Genomic DNA, 18,447 nt, shown 5'->3' on the forward strand with positions numbered 1-18,447 from the left:
CTCACTCCATCTCCACACTGTCTCCATTGTTTTTCTTGACACCTTAATTCTATTCACTGGGTGTTTTTCTCTTTATTCATATATCCATTGCTCTTTTGCAGCTCCTGGTCTCTTCTCCTGTAGTATCTAGAAGTTCAAAAACCCATGGAAACACATTAAAATGATGCATAGAAAAATTATTAATTTTTAATTATTATGTTATTATTAGTTATTAGTTTTCATATCCAGGGTTTATTAGGTCAAATACCAAAGGTGGAAAAGCATTTACTGGCATTCAAAATAAAGTGCACATTTTGCACAGTCCTGGTCTGATAAAAAATAAATAAAAACACTAACTAAGCAGTCAAGTTTTTGTCTTTTGTTTTTGCAAAGGGAAATGCACCTGTGTGTGATACCTGTACCACACACAGGTGAAGAATATACGTGCACTTAGGGATGCATTTGGGGATTCAGTGCAGTCGCAGGCACAGTAAACACCATCTTTACTTAAACATCAGAACTGCTCCAAATTATACTGTGAGGAACATCAAGTCTCTACCATCATGTTCCAAAGTAGAGTTCCCTCCAATTTTGGGTTGGGTTGAGATGGGTTTGACTGATGAAGTATTGTTTATAAGTAAGCTGGAGCTACTGAAGAAAACTGGACTGGTTTTGCTTTGGTTTGAAGAAGTTCATTGTAATACTTAGAGTTTGTCCATAGAGGGAGCTATAGTACATAGCAACAAAAACAGTTACAACCACCTATTTATACAAGTACACAATTTAGGAGGGACTTTGGAGAGAAGCCAGCTGACAAACAGTTAACCACTCTCAAATAACCAAAAGGAGGATATGCAGGAGGATGAGTTTGTGTTGTGGCCAACCCACAACCTCCCATAATAATACAGGAAAATTGTCTCTATTGCAAAGGAATTGTAATTGATCCTTAGACCGGCTGGTCCTGTTGTTGTGGTGTCCATGGGCAAAACCCTTCATTAAATTGCTTACCTTCCAACAGAAACGATTAGTTATTAGTCTTTATTTATAAGAATTGTATTAAAATCTGTATCATAGTGGTATAGAGTTAGTGTAGTCAGACATTGAAAATCATGTAGTTAATAACACTTTGCTGGCATTTCAAATATCACACAGGCCTATGACCTATGGTGGTTATAATGAGAAATATGGAAATTGTCTTGTGTTAATGTCTGTTGTCTGATATTATTACAACATTGGAATTCCTGGATTGTTTTTCTGCATTTCCTCTATTTATCCAATTGGTATTACACTAATAAGGATAATGTAAGGACCAGCATGCACTAGGGCTTAGAGGTTTATCAGTGTTTTGATGGTCTCCCCTAATACCACAGCAGGAGCAGCAGGAGTGACCCACTTCTATTGTGCTGTATTCTGCCAGTTCTTAAGGGCTTTATTTATGTTCATTCACCAGTACAATAACTTCCTCCACAGCCAATGCAAGAGGAGTGCTACATAAATGAAAGATCATAATAGAATAGAAACAGGCACAGTGTTTGAAGAATAGACAGGCCTACTGTACACTCAGACTTTATTTTACTTATAGATGTCAAGGTCGTGAAATTTGTGTGTGAGGCTCGTTGGAGGATATCCACAGCCCGGCCCTGGGCCTGCTAGCGTAGCCTGCTGTCACTTTTACATTCAGCACGGTAAAGAAAGGCTTCTCACCTCAGTATATTTCTTTCGGCCCGAGGGAAAGGTAAACGGCTTTGAAAAGTCTTCAGCCTAATAACTCTGCCAATATGAAGTTCTATGTTCTTAATCAATCAGTGCGAGTCACAGATTAGCAACAGGTAAAGTGTCTATAGGCGACACGTGGCTAATCTGAGGCACTAGAGACACTTCAGCCGGTTATATGCCTGTAGCATGTAGGACATAGCACACAGTACAGTAGTGGTAGCTCACCACATGTTTATTTTGCCTGTTGCAGATTGACTGATGTGTATTATGCTCTAATATATTTCAAAAAACAAATCCTAACACAGGGTCTTTCCTCACTGGTGCATAGGCCCATGGATGAAGCATCCTACAGACAGAGGTGCTCATATCTTATTTCCTCCCTGTCCTCATTCAGACAGATGTGTGAGTTCATGAGCATGATGTGTGTTAGAGAAGTGCCAAAATATGGCGCTATCGCTTTGAGCCAATGGAGAGGCGGTTTGTACGAGGTCTGTGCGCGTCACTGGTGTCACGGAGACGCGCACACTGAGATTGAGCAGACCGCGGGGCCGCGCACACCGCTAGGCTGATGCTTCCCGTTTAACATCATTATGGGGCACCGGGAGCCCTCTCTGGAATGGATCCTGACAGACAGACCCAGAAAGACCCGAAGGACCCTAATACCGGGATAAAACCAGTCTATTATTGCGTTACAGAAGTATTAAAGCCGCAGAAGAGGCGGTGTTTGCTGTGATTCTGTGCCGCGGTTGGTGCACTCCAGGCGCTAAAGGACAGATCTGGATCTGAACCGAAGAAAGATGGATGAAGTGTTGAAAAGAGGCTGGTGTTTTCCGCCGAACCCGCTCATGCCAGGGTGGGCACAGCCGGAGTAAAACCAGCAAGGGGGCTCTCATCTGTTGGCGTGTCTATGTCCGCTTTCTGCCTGAACCTGCACGCGTCCTCCACGGTGTCAGCACCACTGGAGCTGGACAGCGACTGCCTGGAGCCCCAGGGCTCGGAGCAGGATTCTGGCGGCATGCAGCCTCACCCTCTGCGGCATGCCGGCTCCGGAGGCCTCGGCACGGCCTTGGAAGAGGAACTGGCTGTACTCACAGGACAGCGAGACGACGAAGACGAGCTGTCCGACCAACAGGCACCTGGAGTGGGGCATAGCACAGACCTCCTGACACTCTTCCGACAAAAGGAAAAAGACCTGGTTTTAGCTGCTAAACTTGGGAAAGCTTTACTCGAAAGAAACCAGGATTTGACCAAGCAATATGAGCGCATGCAGAAAGAGCTCAGCGACAAACTGGAGGTAAACAAACACAAACAGTTCAAACTAACAATCATTGTTCTCTGTTCTTCTGTTATTAGACATGGGGACGTTTTAACCAACAAATAAGTTTAAAGAGAGTGTCCTATTGGAATAATGTCCTCGTCCACTGCAGGCTTATCTGGTTTCAACTTTAAGCCTTTTTAATTCAGGCTCTGTTTTCAGAAGTAGCCTAGGCTTGGGATACAGACTACTGCAATGTAATGTACAGTACTGCAGGTCACTTGTCTGAGTAATTGCTATAGACAAAGCCTCAGCACATTTTATCAGTTGTCTTAAGGGGTCTTTTTAATTTGAGTGTGTCAGCAGCAGCTTTGAGGTAGCAGGCCGAGCGCGGTATATAAACTTGTTTTTAGTCTTTCCAACTGGAAGCTAATAACTTCCATGTTTAATTTTACTTAAAATAGTAAAACATTCATACGGGATAGACTATAATATGGCAATAAATACAACAAATACAAATCAACCCAAGCCATTTTACCTGGACGTTGCATGTGCTCAGACTTTCATCTTGATCCCATGGCAGATGTTTTATAAAATTTAATATTCTAACTTGCAATTTTGCCTATATGCCAAAATCAGTAGTGTTTACAGTGTGAATTCTCTATGCACATATTAATCCTGTTGCTGACCAGGCTTACGTGTTGACCGTACATCTGCTCAGGTCTTTGATCCACTTTTATCCGAATAAATCTCCTATAAAAGACCAGTCCATCATTGAAGATATTACAACCCCCTCATACCCTCCAGTCCTGTCTCGTCCTGACCAGGGTTGGGACAGGGTTCCATTGTTCTGATTACTCTTTTATCTCCTGCTCTGTTGGTACATTTGCAAAGAGATGAAAACCCCTGAAGAGGACAACTATAGCATAGCCCACTCACTCAACAAGTGTAAATAATACTGAATAAATCTACTGCACACTGAAAAAAAGAATTAATAATTCTCTAAAAAACAAAATATGGACAAAGGTATAAAAACTCATACAGTATAGTATATAAAAACTCATATAGTATATATAGTATATATTTTTGCCCTTATCTTTGTGACAAAAATGAAGAGTCCAGTGTAGTAATCTAGCTTTCGTTACCTCCTGCCCTCCAAAATAAAGCTTTATTGGCACTTTTGCTCTTTACAATTAAGTTTCCTTCACAGTGCGATTTGGTCCATTCAAAGTTTTTTGACAACTTTCTAGTAGAGATCAACCAGTATGTTTTGTTTTGTTTTTTTTCATGGTCAATGCTGATACCAATTATTTAAACTCTAGAGCAGGGGTGTCAAACACATTTTCACCGAGGGCCACATTATCAAAATGGCTGCTCTCAAAGGGCCAGATATAAAATAAATCTAACTACTTTTTTAACTTGTTAATTAACTGTTTCTGTATTTATTACTTATTCAAGTTACACATATTGTATATGCATTTGCCTAGATGTAAAAATATGGCTTTGTAACTGTATATCTCCTGATAAAATGACATTTTAAGACCATCATACCTTTTTAATTTACCCTGTTGAGGGCCACATAAAATGATGTGGAGGGCCACATTTGGCCCACGAGCCTTGAGTTTGACACATGTGCTCCAGAGACACGGTTGGCCAATACATTCTGTAGATTCAGACTTGATCATTTTCCACAAATGATGTCATTTAAAATGACTACTCATCTGCAACCCTTTTTACCATAACCTACAAGAGAGAAGTTTTGTCACATTTTGTGCAATTATCGTATTGCTTTAAAGTTTTCAAATAAAGTTCTTTTGGCAAGTTGGCCAAAACAAGATTGGAGGCCTGTCATGATCCGCAGTGTCCACTCCGGGTTTTCCTCCCTGCGTGCTCCTTCCCTCCCTCACCTGCCAGATCTGGGCTGGGCTCCTGGCTCCTCCCGCGCGCACCTGCAGCCCATCAGTGCAATCAACATGCCTGTTGGGCATAAAAGGAGCTGGGAGAGGAGACTCAGCGCGGGATCATTGTCATGTTCACTTCATCCTGTCGTGTCTCTGCACTCCTGTCTGTTCCTGCGTTCCGTGTTCCTGTGTTCCGGCCCTGGATGTCTCCTGCCTGCTCTGCCTGTCTTCCTGTCGTCCCTTCATGTCCTCGGTCCTTGTGTTTCCTGTGTGCCTGCTCACCTGCTCACTTGCTCACTTCCGGATCATCCACTGGTTGTACATTGTCCATACTCTTACAATAAATCCTGTAAATTTTCCCCGAGTCTGCATCCTTTGGTCCGCTACACTCGCCCGTTACGACAAGGCCCAAAAAAGTAAAATAGAAAGTGTAAATATTGGGCCTTTATATATTGGCCAATATAGTATATGTCCATCTATACTTCACCACCTACATCACTTTCTATCCTTATATGACTTCTTAGACCCATAGTTATGTTTTGTTTCTTTACACATATGTATATACTTTGTTGGCAGCACTTGGAACAAGAGAAGCATGAGCTGCGGCGGCGCCTGGAGAGCCGTGAGGGGGAGTGGGAGGAGCGCGTGGCTGAGCTGGAGTCAGATGTCCTGCATCTCCAGGAAGAGCTCGAGAAACACCAGGTCCAACTGAGGGACGCAGACCGGGACAAGAGCAGGGCCATCAGGGAACTGTCCGAGCAGAACCACCGGCTGCTGGAGCAACTCAACAGGGTGAGGCTAGCGGTTATGGTGTAATGTGTTGTGCTGTAGTATGTGTTTAAAAAGGAAATGTCTGCACTAGGGCTGCAAGATTAAAAGCAATCAAATCAGAATCACAATTTGAGTTGTTTCCTTCACAAACAACTAAATTCTTATTGTGCAAAAAAAATCTACAAACATGTTTTGAAAAGTGATTCTTGTATTAGTTTGTCAGTTCATATTTCAGTCTTTCAGTCAGTTCTTCTGGACACATTTAAAATGTGAACTTTGTACAGAATTCCAAATCATTCAGTCCTAGTCTGCTCTGGGGTGAAAGGAAGGCCTCTTTTTTGCAGAGCACGATTCAAGTTGTGCAACAGCGACAAATAAGTGAGGTACATACTTTTTAAAATGGTGAGCAAGAGCTTTCACCTTTCTACCTGTCAAACATACAGATATACAACTGCCTCCACAAAGACATGGGTTTTCTGTGTTTGACTCATCCTTCAACTAGAGCAGCTCTGGTGACCAGGATCCAGGGGACTTATCTCTAGATCTTGGTCAGGAGTTTCTGGGCTTTTTTGGTATATTTTAGGTTATGTTAAGGCACGATCATCAACCTACCAATGACCATTTTTTTGTGTTTTACTGTAGTGATAAATTATATCAATTATGTCTATAATCAATCTAGACAACCTGCTAAAACCCAACATAAAATTTTGGCATTTAGTATCATTGGCATTTTAACATAACATAAAAAGCTATGATCATAACGTTCTTCCTATAGGCTGACCCTTTTTTAAGACTTCATGTTAAGTCCTGGCAAAATACACAAGATGAGCAAATACAGACAAGACAAGGAGGCCAGCCATTTCAATAGTTTGACCATCCCATATGCAAATGACTGTCTGGCCTCACCTGAATTATGCTAACACATTAATATAAAAGTGGGGCTTCCGGCTGCGAGGATTAATAATTAATATTGATTGGACAGGACACTTCAATCTGCATGTTGACGGACAATTCAAGGGCACTTTCTGAAACAGGTTCAATAAAACCCCTCAATAAAAGTGACAAGGTGGTGATAAATAGAGGAGTGTATGCAGTTGTTAATTATTTGTATTGGGTTTTCAAGTGGTTCAGGTTCAGATGTAGGTAAGCTCTGCAGAAGCGATTTTGAACACTTGTTACACTGAACATTTTAACTTTTTAAAGATGCACTGCAGGTCAGGTATTTGGAGTGGTGAGTTCGATCACAATAAGTAATGCATCTTTTTCAAGGTATTTTTAGCAGTAAGACATGTAACTGAATACATGTAAGATAGGAAAGTTTTATGCCATATTGTGGAACATTCCAGGAAAACCAATAAGACAAGCAGGTGGTGTACCCGCCTTCTGAAAAGCGCTCCTTTGAAAGAATTTTTAGAGGGGTGAAGTATTGTTGGGTGTGGTGGTCAGTAAATTACAGAGAATAAGTAAATCCTTGGTGTACAGCAGAGTGGAGACAAGGCTGTCTTAAGTGACTGGCAGTGAACAGGGCTGATGCAGTCGAAAGTACCAATGTTTAAATCCTGCTAAAGAGCTCAACAAAACACCTGCTCAATCTAAAAGAGCCATTCCCTGTTCACTCAAGGACGAGAACTATGATTCTTCTGTGTTATCCAAGTAGATTAGAAACACACAGTACACAATAACAAATTTTTCCATTTTGGAAAATCAACTGCAGTAAAATCTAACAATGCTGAAATCAAAATCCAAACAACAACATTAATGTGCATGTGTACCGGTGTATATTTTATACAGTATATAATATTTCATTCTGCCAAGAATTATGATATTGCTAATACTTTATAACACATTGTAAATTCATAAAACTATCTATTCACAAGTAGTTCTATTCTAAAGAAGAAAAAAACACCCAAAAAAAAAAACAGGTGTAGTAAAATTCTTACTAAAGAATATTTTAAGACAAATTTTATAATCATCAGTTTAGGACTGAAACAGGTTAAGCAGTTAATCACAACTAATCAGCTATTGAAATAATTTAGTTATCAAATATTTGTTACTTCACAGACCCAAAAACATGTGCTGAGAGAACTGTTTTTTTTTTCCAGACAAAGCAGGAAGTACATCAGAATGACATAAAACTTAGTATCTTTGATGAAAAAAAAACAAAAACATTTTTCTATGAATGTACAGCAGCATCACTTTCAATATGTGCAGTTGTTATATCAGTAGGCATAAAAGCACATTACATCAAATGTATAGCAATGTAGTTAGTATAAGTCAGGAACAGCAGCCATCTCATTACCAAAACTCAAGGTTACTTAACGTAACCCCGGTTCTTTGATAACAGAGTGAGATCATTCAGTATGGGAATCGCCCTGGGCGTGACCATCCACAGAAGCTCCAGTTGCACCGGACACAGACAGGTTGCCTGTATCTCGGGCTCCGCCCCCTCTCCTGATAAAGTCAGCCTCCTCCTAATGCAGCCATTCTAAAGTGATTTCTTTCTGCTTTGCAAGGAGAGCAATGAAGGTGAAACACCTCACTCTGTTATTAGAGAACTTGGGTAACATTAAGTAACACTGAGTTTTTTCTAACGTTGTTCGGTGTTTCACAATGGGAGATATAGCTCACTCCCGGATTGCAAATGAAGCTCCTGAAGCAGTCAGTGACTTTAAGCATAGCCAGACACCCTCGGTTGGGTGGTACAAAGGTATGGGTATGCGGCGATGTCCAACTGGCTGCAGCGCATACGTGTTCAACAGATACACCTCCGAACGAGGCCCATGAAGTAGCTACACCCCTGGTGTGCCATTAACCCCTGCAGAGGTTCCATATCCTTGGGAGTAAGCCTCGAACTGGACACTGGCTTGCACAAATGAGGAGAAGCCCATGACACGAACAACTGATCTGCCTTTCTAAGGCCAGCTGTTCTGTCAACATACTGTATACTCGCAACGCCAGGACAGGGCACAGAGTGAAGTTGATGCTCCTCTGAAAAGGAGAAAGGTGGAGGATGAAAGGCCATAAGTTCTAAACTAGAACAGCTATAGGCCGTATTCCACTTTGGCATAAAGCCCGGGTTGAGGTGCAGGCACACCATGGACAATCCAGGAGCAAACTGCAAACATGTCAGGCTAACCGACAAGGCTTGCACTTCACTAACACACTTTGCCCACATCAAAACACAAAGCAAAAAAAGTCTTTAGGGCTACATGTTTCAAAGAAACAGCCTCCAAGGGCTCAAAAGGGTGAAGACAAAGCACATTGAGCACGGCCGACAGGTCCCACAGGGGAACTAGGGGTTTAACCACCCTTCATAAAACGACAAGCCAGGGGGTGTTGACCCACTGTTTTGTCCCCAAAGCCTACATGGCACACCGAAATGGCCACCAAATAAACTGATAGTGGAGAAACCTTTATGCTCATCCACCAACTGATGCAGAAATCACAGGATGTCACACACAGAACATTGGAAAGAAATGATCTGTCTGGCCTCACAACACTCGTCAAACACACGCCACTTGCAGTTATATAAAGAGCGAGTGGAAGCAGCCCTAGCACACTGAATAAATGTCAATAACCTGTGCGGGTAGACCAATGGTTCAAATTCCATTTCTGATGGAAAGATGTGAGATGGAGTTTATGCTTAAACCCAGATATTCTGTGTGTTATTTAGGTTCTAGCCGGCTATCAGCATGGTTTATACTGAAACCCAGGGCAGAGAGATGATTGAATACTGTCATAGTGTCTCTCACTGCATGCTCCCATGAGTTGGAGCACACCAAATAATCATCTATGTAGGAGAATATTCTGATTGCGCTGCCTCCACACATTTGCTGAAAACTCTTGGTTCCAGTGACAGCCCGAAGGGAATGACCTGGTACTCGTATGCAATCTCCCCTAAGCAAAACAGAGAAATTTCCTGTGAGCTGGGTGCATAGGAATACACGTCTGAGAGATTGATTGTTGTGAACCAATCCTCCCCGCGTATTGAGCGACAGAACATTTGCTGGGTCAGCATTCTAAAATTGAATCTCCGTAAGTGTTTGTTTAAAACACAGAGGTCAAGAATGGGCTGCAGTGACGTGGAGCCTTTCTTTGGGACCAGGAAATAGCAAGAGTAAAAACCCCGCTGGCAATCGGCGTCCGATACATGCCATATTGATTGTTAGTTTTACAGAGATGAGATCTCGTCCTCTAAGACTCCAGCTGCATCTCCTCTGGCCACCAAAGTCAGCACCACATTGAAAGTGGGTGGTTTCGTAGCAAATTGAAGCCTGTACCCTCGAGCAACAATGGATAGAATCAATGGATGCAGGTGGAGCCACTGCTCCAAAATGAGTTGTCCCATATAAATCGCCGGTGGTGTCACTCCTGTGCCAGAAGTAATGACGCCCGCCTGAGAAAGAGTGTGAGGTCACTCTTGTGGCGAAGACCGGGGACAATTCAAATTGAATTATTTTTTTGTGAAATACAGTTTTCCCCTAGCCCGTGGCATGGATGTGAGTGTGAAAACTTTATTCTCGAAAAGCATGCTTTGTGACTGATCCCTGGCTCATCCCCTGCAACATGTGAGAGGAGAGAGAACGAGAGATAACGCCTGGCAAACTAACCAGGACATCTGAACTGGGGTTGGGGCTCAACTCCATTTTCCTCCTTTTTAGAGGAGCAGTAACTTTAGACAAAAAAAAATGCTAGGTTTTGTGTTTCTTCTTTCATTTGAGCAGTGGTTCTTTGCCACTACTGCAGTATAGGAGTGTTTGCCCCATGGTTTGGGATTGCCTGACCACTGCTGCTGGCCAGCTTGCTGACCAGTAGTCTGCTGTGGCCTGGTGCTTGCTCTGAACACCTTGGGGCTTGTTGCACCAGTGAGGGCTGAAGAGAAGACTGTTTGTGACGCAGACATAAGTTGAAGGCTCTTCACCCTCTTGTTTATGGAGAGTGCTCCTTCATTTTTTCCAGAGCTGGCCAGAACAGACACTTGGTGGGGTCATAGGCCTCATCCATGACCTCTGCCTTCTGCATATCAGTCAGACCTGATTGGTTAAGCCATAGACATCTTTCACTTGTGACAGCTGGCCCCATCACACAGCTGCAGTCTTGCACAGCTCCACAAGCAGAGCGTAGGATGAGGTCATTCACCACCCAGATTTCATCCCAGAGAACTGGGTTTGCCGCACTTGAGTGAAATTGAGGCTGGCTCGGTGATTAGGATGCAGTTGGTATGCCACGGAAGACTCCACCGTTGGAGGTTCAGCCAGCCTTAACTCTTTTATCTCATGTATCTCCAGTTTGAAGTAACCCTGAACTGGGTGTTTGCTCTTGAGCATGTCAGCCCAGAAGTACCTCATCTCCTTCATGCATGCAGCCGGGAGGAGCTGCTTGCAAAGAAGTTGGGTTGGTGTGAGGCGCTTGCCATCAGACAGGTCCCTCTCCCCTCCGTCTGCAACCACAGCTGCAGACCGTGGCACATTAAGCCTGGCGGCAGTGCGTTTGCACACTTCGTACAGGTTGCTATCCACAGAGGAGGTAACACCAGATGCATTGGGGGGGTCTGGGCTGGGCTGATGAAAATGTGGAATCTTCCTCCACATCTTCCATATCCACAGCTTCAAGGAAGTCAGAAGCAATGCCATCCCCATCAGCGTCCTCATTCCCTGGGTCTACTTCGAGGAGGTCCTCAAACAGTGGCATAACGCTGGCATCATCAACCAAGTATGCCTAGTTCTTAGCAGCTTGTGCAGGCTGGGTGGAGGCTGTGGATTTAGGGCTGGTCTCTGTCAGACATGGGTCCTGGGAGTTAGCCTCCTCAATGGGAAGAGGACTGGGGGTCAGCCAGTTCCATCGGAGCATGTTTAGCACCCATACAAGCTATGCACATTGGATGAGGTTCCTTGCCCGACATGGAAGCACTGCATGACATAACGCTATAACATTAATTTGTCAACGCTGGTTAACAAATTAATGTTAAGTATCAAGGCTAAGTACAAATGACCCTGGCGGTCAGCAATCAAATGCAGACCGACCTGTTTGCACAAATGACAGAAAAAGAGCAGCTCACCTTGACGCGGTCATGCCCTATCAGTCTTTATTAGCTAGTAATCAATTTGTGAGAACTTACCCAGCATACAAGCTGAAGCCGACAACTGCACTTGTCAACGACTGCCTTACGGCTCGTTTGTGAATAGTTATACAGAAGCTAGCTAGCTGCCCGTAACACTGAGGGAGCTTGTTGTTGCGGCTTCCTCGTGGAAAGAAAGTGAGAATGATTGCATTAGGAGAAGGCTGACTGTATAAGGAGAGGGGGCGGAGCCTGAGATACAGTCAGCCTGTCTGTCAGAGACAGACATGGTGCCATAGGAGCTTCTGTGCATGGTTGTAACCAGGGCAATTCCCATGAAACACCAAACAACTTTAGAAAAATAACTCATCTGATGGCTATGTTTTGTTGTGACACTGTTGGCAGCAGGTGCAGAGGCTGTGTCACTCCCTAAAGCACAGAGGACAGGAACGGACAAGCCCATGCAGACTCCGATAACCCCAGCACAGATGAGTAATGCTTCTTCCTCTGGGGCTGAAGCCATCTCTTTTGGGAAACAGTGGCCAATTTTTGAGCCAAGTACAAGACAGCAAGTTTTACAATATTCAAACAACATAGATTCATCTCTGTCTTTCTTCTCCACTATCATCACTGTACAGAGCATGCCAAATTTAATGACTCCTTGCACCATTATTTCATCTGCTCAGTAAGAAAACCAGCTCTTTTAATAATGAACATTTTCAATTCAATCAAACATTGAGAATCTATATGATACACACTTAAGGTCAAAGCATATTTCAAGTTTTGTAGGGGATTTTAGCCTAAATTATGATGGGGTTTGGACAAATGTACGGCAAATGACTGCTTTCAATCTTTAAATCTTATAGCTTTAAACGTAATCACTGTAGGAATAATATGATTACTGCTTATGTTGTTCACTGATATTTGAAAAATGAGCTGTAACCTTAACTATAAACTCAGATGTAACTCATAACGTCTGAATTTATAGATGTCAAAGGGCAGATTTGATCATTCTTACCTGTCACACTCCTCATATTTATGTAACTGAATGTTCCACAGTATGACATTAATTTGATCTATCTTGCATTTATTTGATTATGAGTTTTTATTGCTTAAAAAATATCTCCTGCCTCTCCACAGATCTGACCCATAACCTGACTTGATGGTGTCACCTGCTTGTTTAATGTTTATCATATACTGCTACACATCTCTGCATTTCCATGGAGAGAAGCAGATAACGGGACAGACCTTCCACCATAAACATTACACAGTGCACCTTTAAACTATGGCCTCCTTAAAATGAACTCCCTAATTGTGTGCATCGACCCATGTTGCCATGGTGAGATGAGTGTGAGACTGTGGCAGAAGTGATGAGGTGATTGGAGGCGCTCTGTTTACTTCCTGTTGTGTAATTTTGTTTGGTCCTGCTGTTGGTGGTGTGAGTATATTACTGGGCACCAGGCTGTGACTAAGTGTTGTTGTTCAGACTGAATGGACTCAGTGTAAATTACCTGCAATTGTACAGACCTCAGGGACTCGCTATTTTTAATCTACACTCTTTTAATAGTTTCAATTGAAGGCTCCTATTAGGGCTTCTGTATTTGCATTGTAATACTAACATTTTGCTGTGGATCTCAGTGATAATAAGTTTCACTACTACCTCTGGTATTGAGTTAATTTTTTTTTTCGACACCTGTAAAAACATGTGTTTTAGAGCAGCGTTTGACTGTGGTACCCAAGCTCCTTCAGGTGGTACATGGACAGCTCCTTAGTATGGGTTAATTTTATCCACTTTTTGTCCTCCTTTGGATAATTTCATGTTTATTGCATTGTTGTAAATACCACTGGAATGTAAACCATCAACCTATATCAATTCACTCCTGGTCAGATTGGTGGTGGACACTGCCATATATATATATATATATATATATATATATATATATATATATATATATATATATATAAATTTATTTATTTATTGGTGAAGACATGTTTACTTTACTACTTTATTTATCCCTTTATAATCCCTGTTAGTAAATTTCCATTCTGATTACAGTTTTCACTCAGCAAAATGACTTGACATGATTTGAAATTTGAAATGAAGGTATTAGCCTGTTTACCTGTTTTTAACGAAGTATCAGAAGTATCTTTTTATTTGGGCAGCTAATGTCAATGTGATGTTGTTTCCCCTTTGAGTTTAATCAGCAGCGTTGGGGAGAGCAGCAGAACAGGAAGTGATGTAATATGATGATGGGATTAAGCCTAATCCAGTGTAAGAACCTGAGCATATGCATCAGGCCCTTGGAGAGACACTGTAGGCCTACACTGATTAAACAGTCAAGAGGAGTTGATACAACAGAACTGAATGAGCCTTTGAGCATAGTTTTGTGTCCTATATGAGGAGTTAAAAAAGTGATTAATATTCACTTAATTATAGCTGAATTTATTTAATATTCAATCAATTGTTATTTGGATTTTTTTTCCTCTTCTTGGGAAAGTTGGACCAGTTATATCAGTAATAGAAGTATTTGAACTGCAACGATCATAACTGTAAATAGTATGGAATGAGTGAATGTATACAGACTACAGAGAGCTTTGAGAAATCTGTAAAACACATTAGTTCAATAAATTATTATTACTTGTAGTAGTTTAGATTAGTTATAGTGTAACGTCGTATCTTTTTTGCAATTCAAACAGTTTCAATAGAGTTGTTCAATAGAGTTGCCTAGTCGTTTGCTAGGCTTTTTAATCTGATCAGAGTCAACCAGGGGGAGAAACCTATGTCTAATGTTATTACCACACAGGATCAGAGCAGGTTTAAATACAGTGTGTGTGTATAGGAGCTGTGTGAATGAACAACAATAAGGTTCTGTCTGTCTGTGGAGTTTTCTTCTTAATTCTTTCTTCATTAACTTTTTGATGTCCCTTGCGATTTAAGTAGTTCACTGACTCTTCAATCTAGCAAATATTTACTTTAGACAATAACCAGGCCTAATGTTTTGTAATGTACCTTGTAATAACTTTGTAATAACCCTTTTATAGCATGTCCATAAAGTTCCTACAGTCTTAATTTTACTTGTAGATATTGTGTTTGCTAAGAAGTAGTGTTGTAATACTCGAGACCGGTCTTGGTCTCAAGTTGGACCAATTAACTTGTACTGGGACCGCACGGGGGTTCTCACTGCAGCCTGTACGCTCATTTGGAGTCAGCAGACACTGCGCGGTACATCACTACACACATGCACACTACACACGTACCCTCAAGTCACTATGCCGATCATCGACTTTTCGCTCTCTCTCCTCTCTGTGTGTAGCGCAGGCTATAAGCTTTCTTCTCATTAAGCACTGATTAGACCAAGACCAAACTCAGAGCAAAAAAATAATCTAAACTTATGCTACAGTGTTCCCTCAGAGGACTGCCACATGTGGTTGAAGTTTGCCTAATAAAAGTGTACAAATCCATTGTATTTGTCACAATGTACGTTTGGTGTATGTGCAGAGGCTGGAAGATATCACAGCATATCCAGTAAGAGAATGTAACTCCGGTTATAAACATGAAAAAAGTTGGCACATCCTTAAAATCCTACTTATTTTCAAGCAGTTTTCTTTAAAGTGCCAGTGGAAGTTGGCTTAAAACAGGGGTTCTCTGTACTGAAACACTCTCTGTACAGTGCAGTTTGTTTGGCTTTGAAGCCTAAATCAACATTAATCAGGTGAAATTGAGATAGAATTATAAAAACTGTGATATATATGCGTCAATATGTGTGTCTTGTCTCGGTCTCGACCTTTGAAAGTCTCGGTCTTGTCATGGTCTCGACTCTCAGCGGTCTTGATCTTGTCTTGGTTTTGGGACCCTGTGGTCTTGGACAGGTCTTTGTCTCAATTAGTGTGGTTTTGACTACAACGTTACTAACAAGACAGGAGACTAAAAAAATGCAGCTTAAAACTAGCTAGCATTTAGCTGATAGCAAATCAGATGACTCATTCTAAAGGTAGTTTAGCCCTTCAAGACTGAAATCACTTGGAAGTTGAAATATGACTCATTGGTTTTACATTTTATGGATGTGAACACATAAGTGGCTTGCAGGTTTTAAACACAATTTACATCCATTTCACAGTAGACTACTGTAAACATCAGTTGTCAGGTAACAATTGAAAATGTATTAGTTTAGGATAATTGGGGAAAAGTATATTCATATTATACAATGCTGGGTGATATGCCAAAAAGAAAAATTAAGATTTAATTCCTTGTATTGATCAATCACTGTTTTTAATTTGGTTATATTTTCTCAATTAAAAGCAAAAAATGAGTTTTCTATATTAATTTCCTCAATGTAAAGAACGCAGACTCTTAATCAGTGCACACAAAAAATTGCCAAATTTATTCCTCCAAAGTCTGAACTCTTCTCCAAACCACAAAGAGAGGACTAAATCTTTAAAATTCAGTTCATTAACAGCCCTACCCACTGCCTACTCTGTGACCTTTAACCTTTCATATGGCCCTCCATCTCCAGATACATCTTTTTGATTGGCAGGTGTAGTCTCTCTGTTCTGATTTGTTATGCAATAGTTTAATGTCTGTGGAGGCGACAGAGGAAAAGGCCTGAGACACAGATGAGAGAAAGAAGTCATTTCAACCCATCACCAAGTCTCCTGGTTGTCATGACGACCGCAGTGCATGCAAATTCAAACTCGGCGTCGTTACTGATGGACTGTACAAAAAGCATTGGACTACAGACAGATAATGTGTCCTAAAAAGCTCAGCATGAGTAGAGATGTCCAGAGCATGAATGAAAATCAATTATGGTTAAGCTAGTCTTCTTTCATGATGTCATCATGCTTGACAATATTTTAATTTGACATAGTGATAGCCATGGACACAAGTGACACTTATGTTTAATTGAGTCTTGTAAGATTACCATGAAGAAAAGAGAGTGGAGGGAAAGTAGGATCACATTTTTTGCACATTTCTGAAAAATGTTGGTATAGATTCAACATTACCTTAAAAGCAATTGTGACGCATTCAATTTCAGTGTGACTAAAGCTGCACGATTTTGTGATAATTGTATTTTTTCTGAAGGTGTTGTGACTGCGATGAGATTTGTGTGATTAATGTTTATATAGAATATGAACTGATGAACTAATACAAGAATCCTATGAATTTCAGAAGAGTTTTCTATAAAAAGTCAGTATATATTGTTCTTTGCAGAGGACATTCTATTATCAATAGCAGCCTTTCTGATTTGACTCAAATTGATTTGACTGATTTGATTGTAATGTATTGCGCAGCCCTAAGGGTAAATGTTACTTCAAGTTCTTGTCCATGCTTTGTCTTGTGAGCACTTGTAAAAATATTTTGCGTCCAAGAGTAGCCTGTTTCTCCATCAAGCCCTACTTTTCTGCCCCGGATTTCTCGTCTATGTGATTCCCCCCATTTGCTCCAGAGTGGAGGAATTCATTCAGATTAAACCTCTATCCTCACCACTGGCTTTACTGCTCCAATTTTAAGCCTTTATCTCGGCTACTGGGTCAGCCAACAGTCACGGTTCTGCCCCCTGACCCCGCTTCACTGACCGAACTTGGCCAAGCACATCTGGCTGTCTGCATATCACACTATGAGAGTACAGCTACAGAGTTAAGCCATAAAAAGAAAAAAAAAATCCAATCCCAAAGGAGCTAGTCGCCTCTAGATAAACTTTTACTGCTGGGTTTATGGAGTTACATGGGTTTTATGTTGCCTCAGAAGATACTCATGAGGATGGAGTCATTTCTGACAGCTGACATAGGATTAGCATTTCAAATTGCTGGAATGAACTAGGGCTGAACTATTTGAAAAAAAAAAAAGATTTTTCTGACAAGCATGGCAATTGCGATTAGATTTGCCGCCCTATTATGGATGCCAACAATGTGAAAAAATTGGTTGTAATAGATGTAATAAAAGTATCCATACTAATATCTATTAATTTTACTCTACCTGAAACCTATTGAATTAAGAGTTTGTTGCCCCATGCAGGTCCCAAAGTGGGGTAATGGGGTAATACTGTATATTGTATGTATAAGAGGTGCCATTTTGAGCACTTTTCACCATTCAAAAATATAATACTTTGTTTTTCATCGCTTTGAAACCATGGATAGAGGAGGTGGGCAATAGCAGTATGTAATATGCTAGTAGGATGATTTCAGTCTAGTGTAACTCTGATCTGGATTTTAATTTAAAACGGATGTAATATGTAATATCGGCTTTTTCTACCTTCAACTCAGAATTAAGCATGTCTTTTTAAACCTTATTTTCAAGATTTAGGTCAAGGGAAGGTGATGTTTACTTCTTGTGCATGTTTGTAAATAAGCTGAGAACACTTTACACGCTTGTTTACTCTCTGTCTGTTTTCTCAGCCTTGTGAGACAGTATTTTGATGGATTTAGTGGTTGCCATAGCAGCGCTGTGATATGTAAATGAGGCCGATGCTGACTGTCAAGTGGCCTGATCACACCTGGCCAATAAGCCCAAACCAGACTGAAATTATATTGAAACAATACTGAAAACGGAGTACACAATAATCATACTCCCTCTCTTGTTGGGAGGGTCTCTGCCGCATGGAGGACAGTTGGGCAGGGTGAAAGCATTCGTCTGAGTTTTTGTCTGAATGTTTGACACTGCACTATATTTACCAAAGATAAGCTTGGAGGACTGTAGAGGGCTGCTTAAAAGGTCATGATTTCTGAGTAACAATATAAAACTGGAATTGCACGCTTGGTTTAGCCAGTGA

At 41.2% G+C, this 18,447-nt stretch overlaps 1 protein-coding gene across 2 annotated transcripts in view; it reads left to right on the forward strand.

The window, feature by feature from the left end:
• Window positions 1–2,299: 2,299 nt before the first annotated feature.
• bicdl1 (BICD family like cargo adaptor 1) overlaps window positions 2,300–18,447 on the forward strand; it is a 34,870-nt gene continuing 18,722 nt past the window's right edge. For both annotated transcript variants that reach the window (XM_033972923.2, XM_055224133.1), the window contains exons 1-2: window positions 2,300–2,989; window positions 5,428–5,643. In XM_033972923.2, coding sequence (XP_033828814.1) covers window positions 2,603–2,989; window positions 5,428–5,643 — 603 coding nt within the window. In that variant the 5' untranslated portion in view covers window positions 2,300–2,602. The remainder of the gene's footprint in view (window positions 2,990–5,427; window positions 5,644–18,447) is intronic.

Source organism: Periophthalmus magnuspinnatus, chromosome 9, assembly GCF_009829125.3.
Source record: "Periophthalmus magnuspinnatus isolate fPerMag1 chromosome 9, fPerMag1.2.pri, whole genome shotgun sequence".
NCBI lineage: Eukaryota > Metazoa > Chordata > Actinopteri > Gobiiformes > Gobiidae > Periophthalmus > Periophthalmus magnuspinnatus.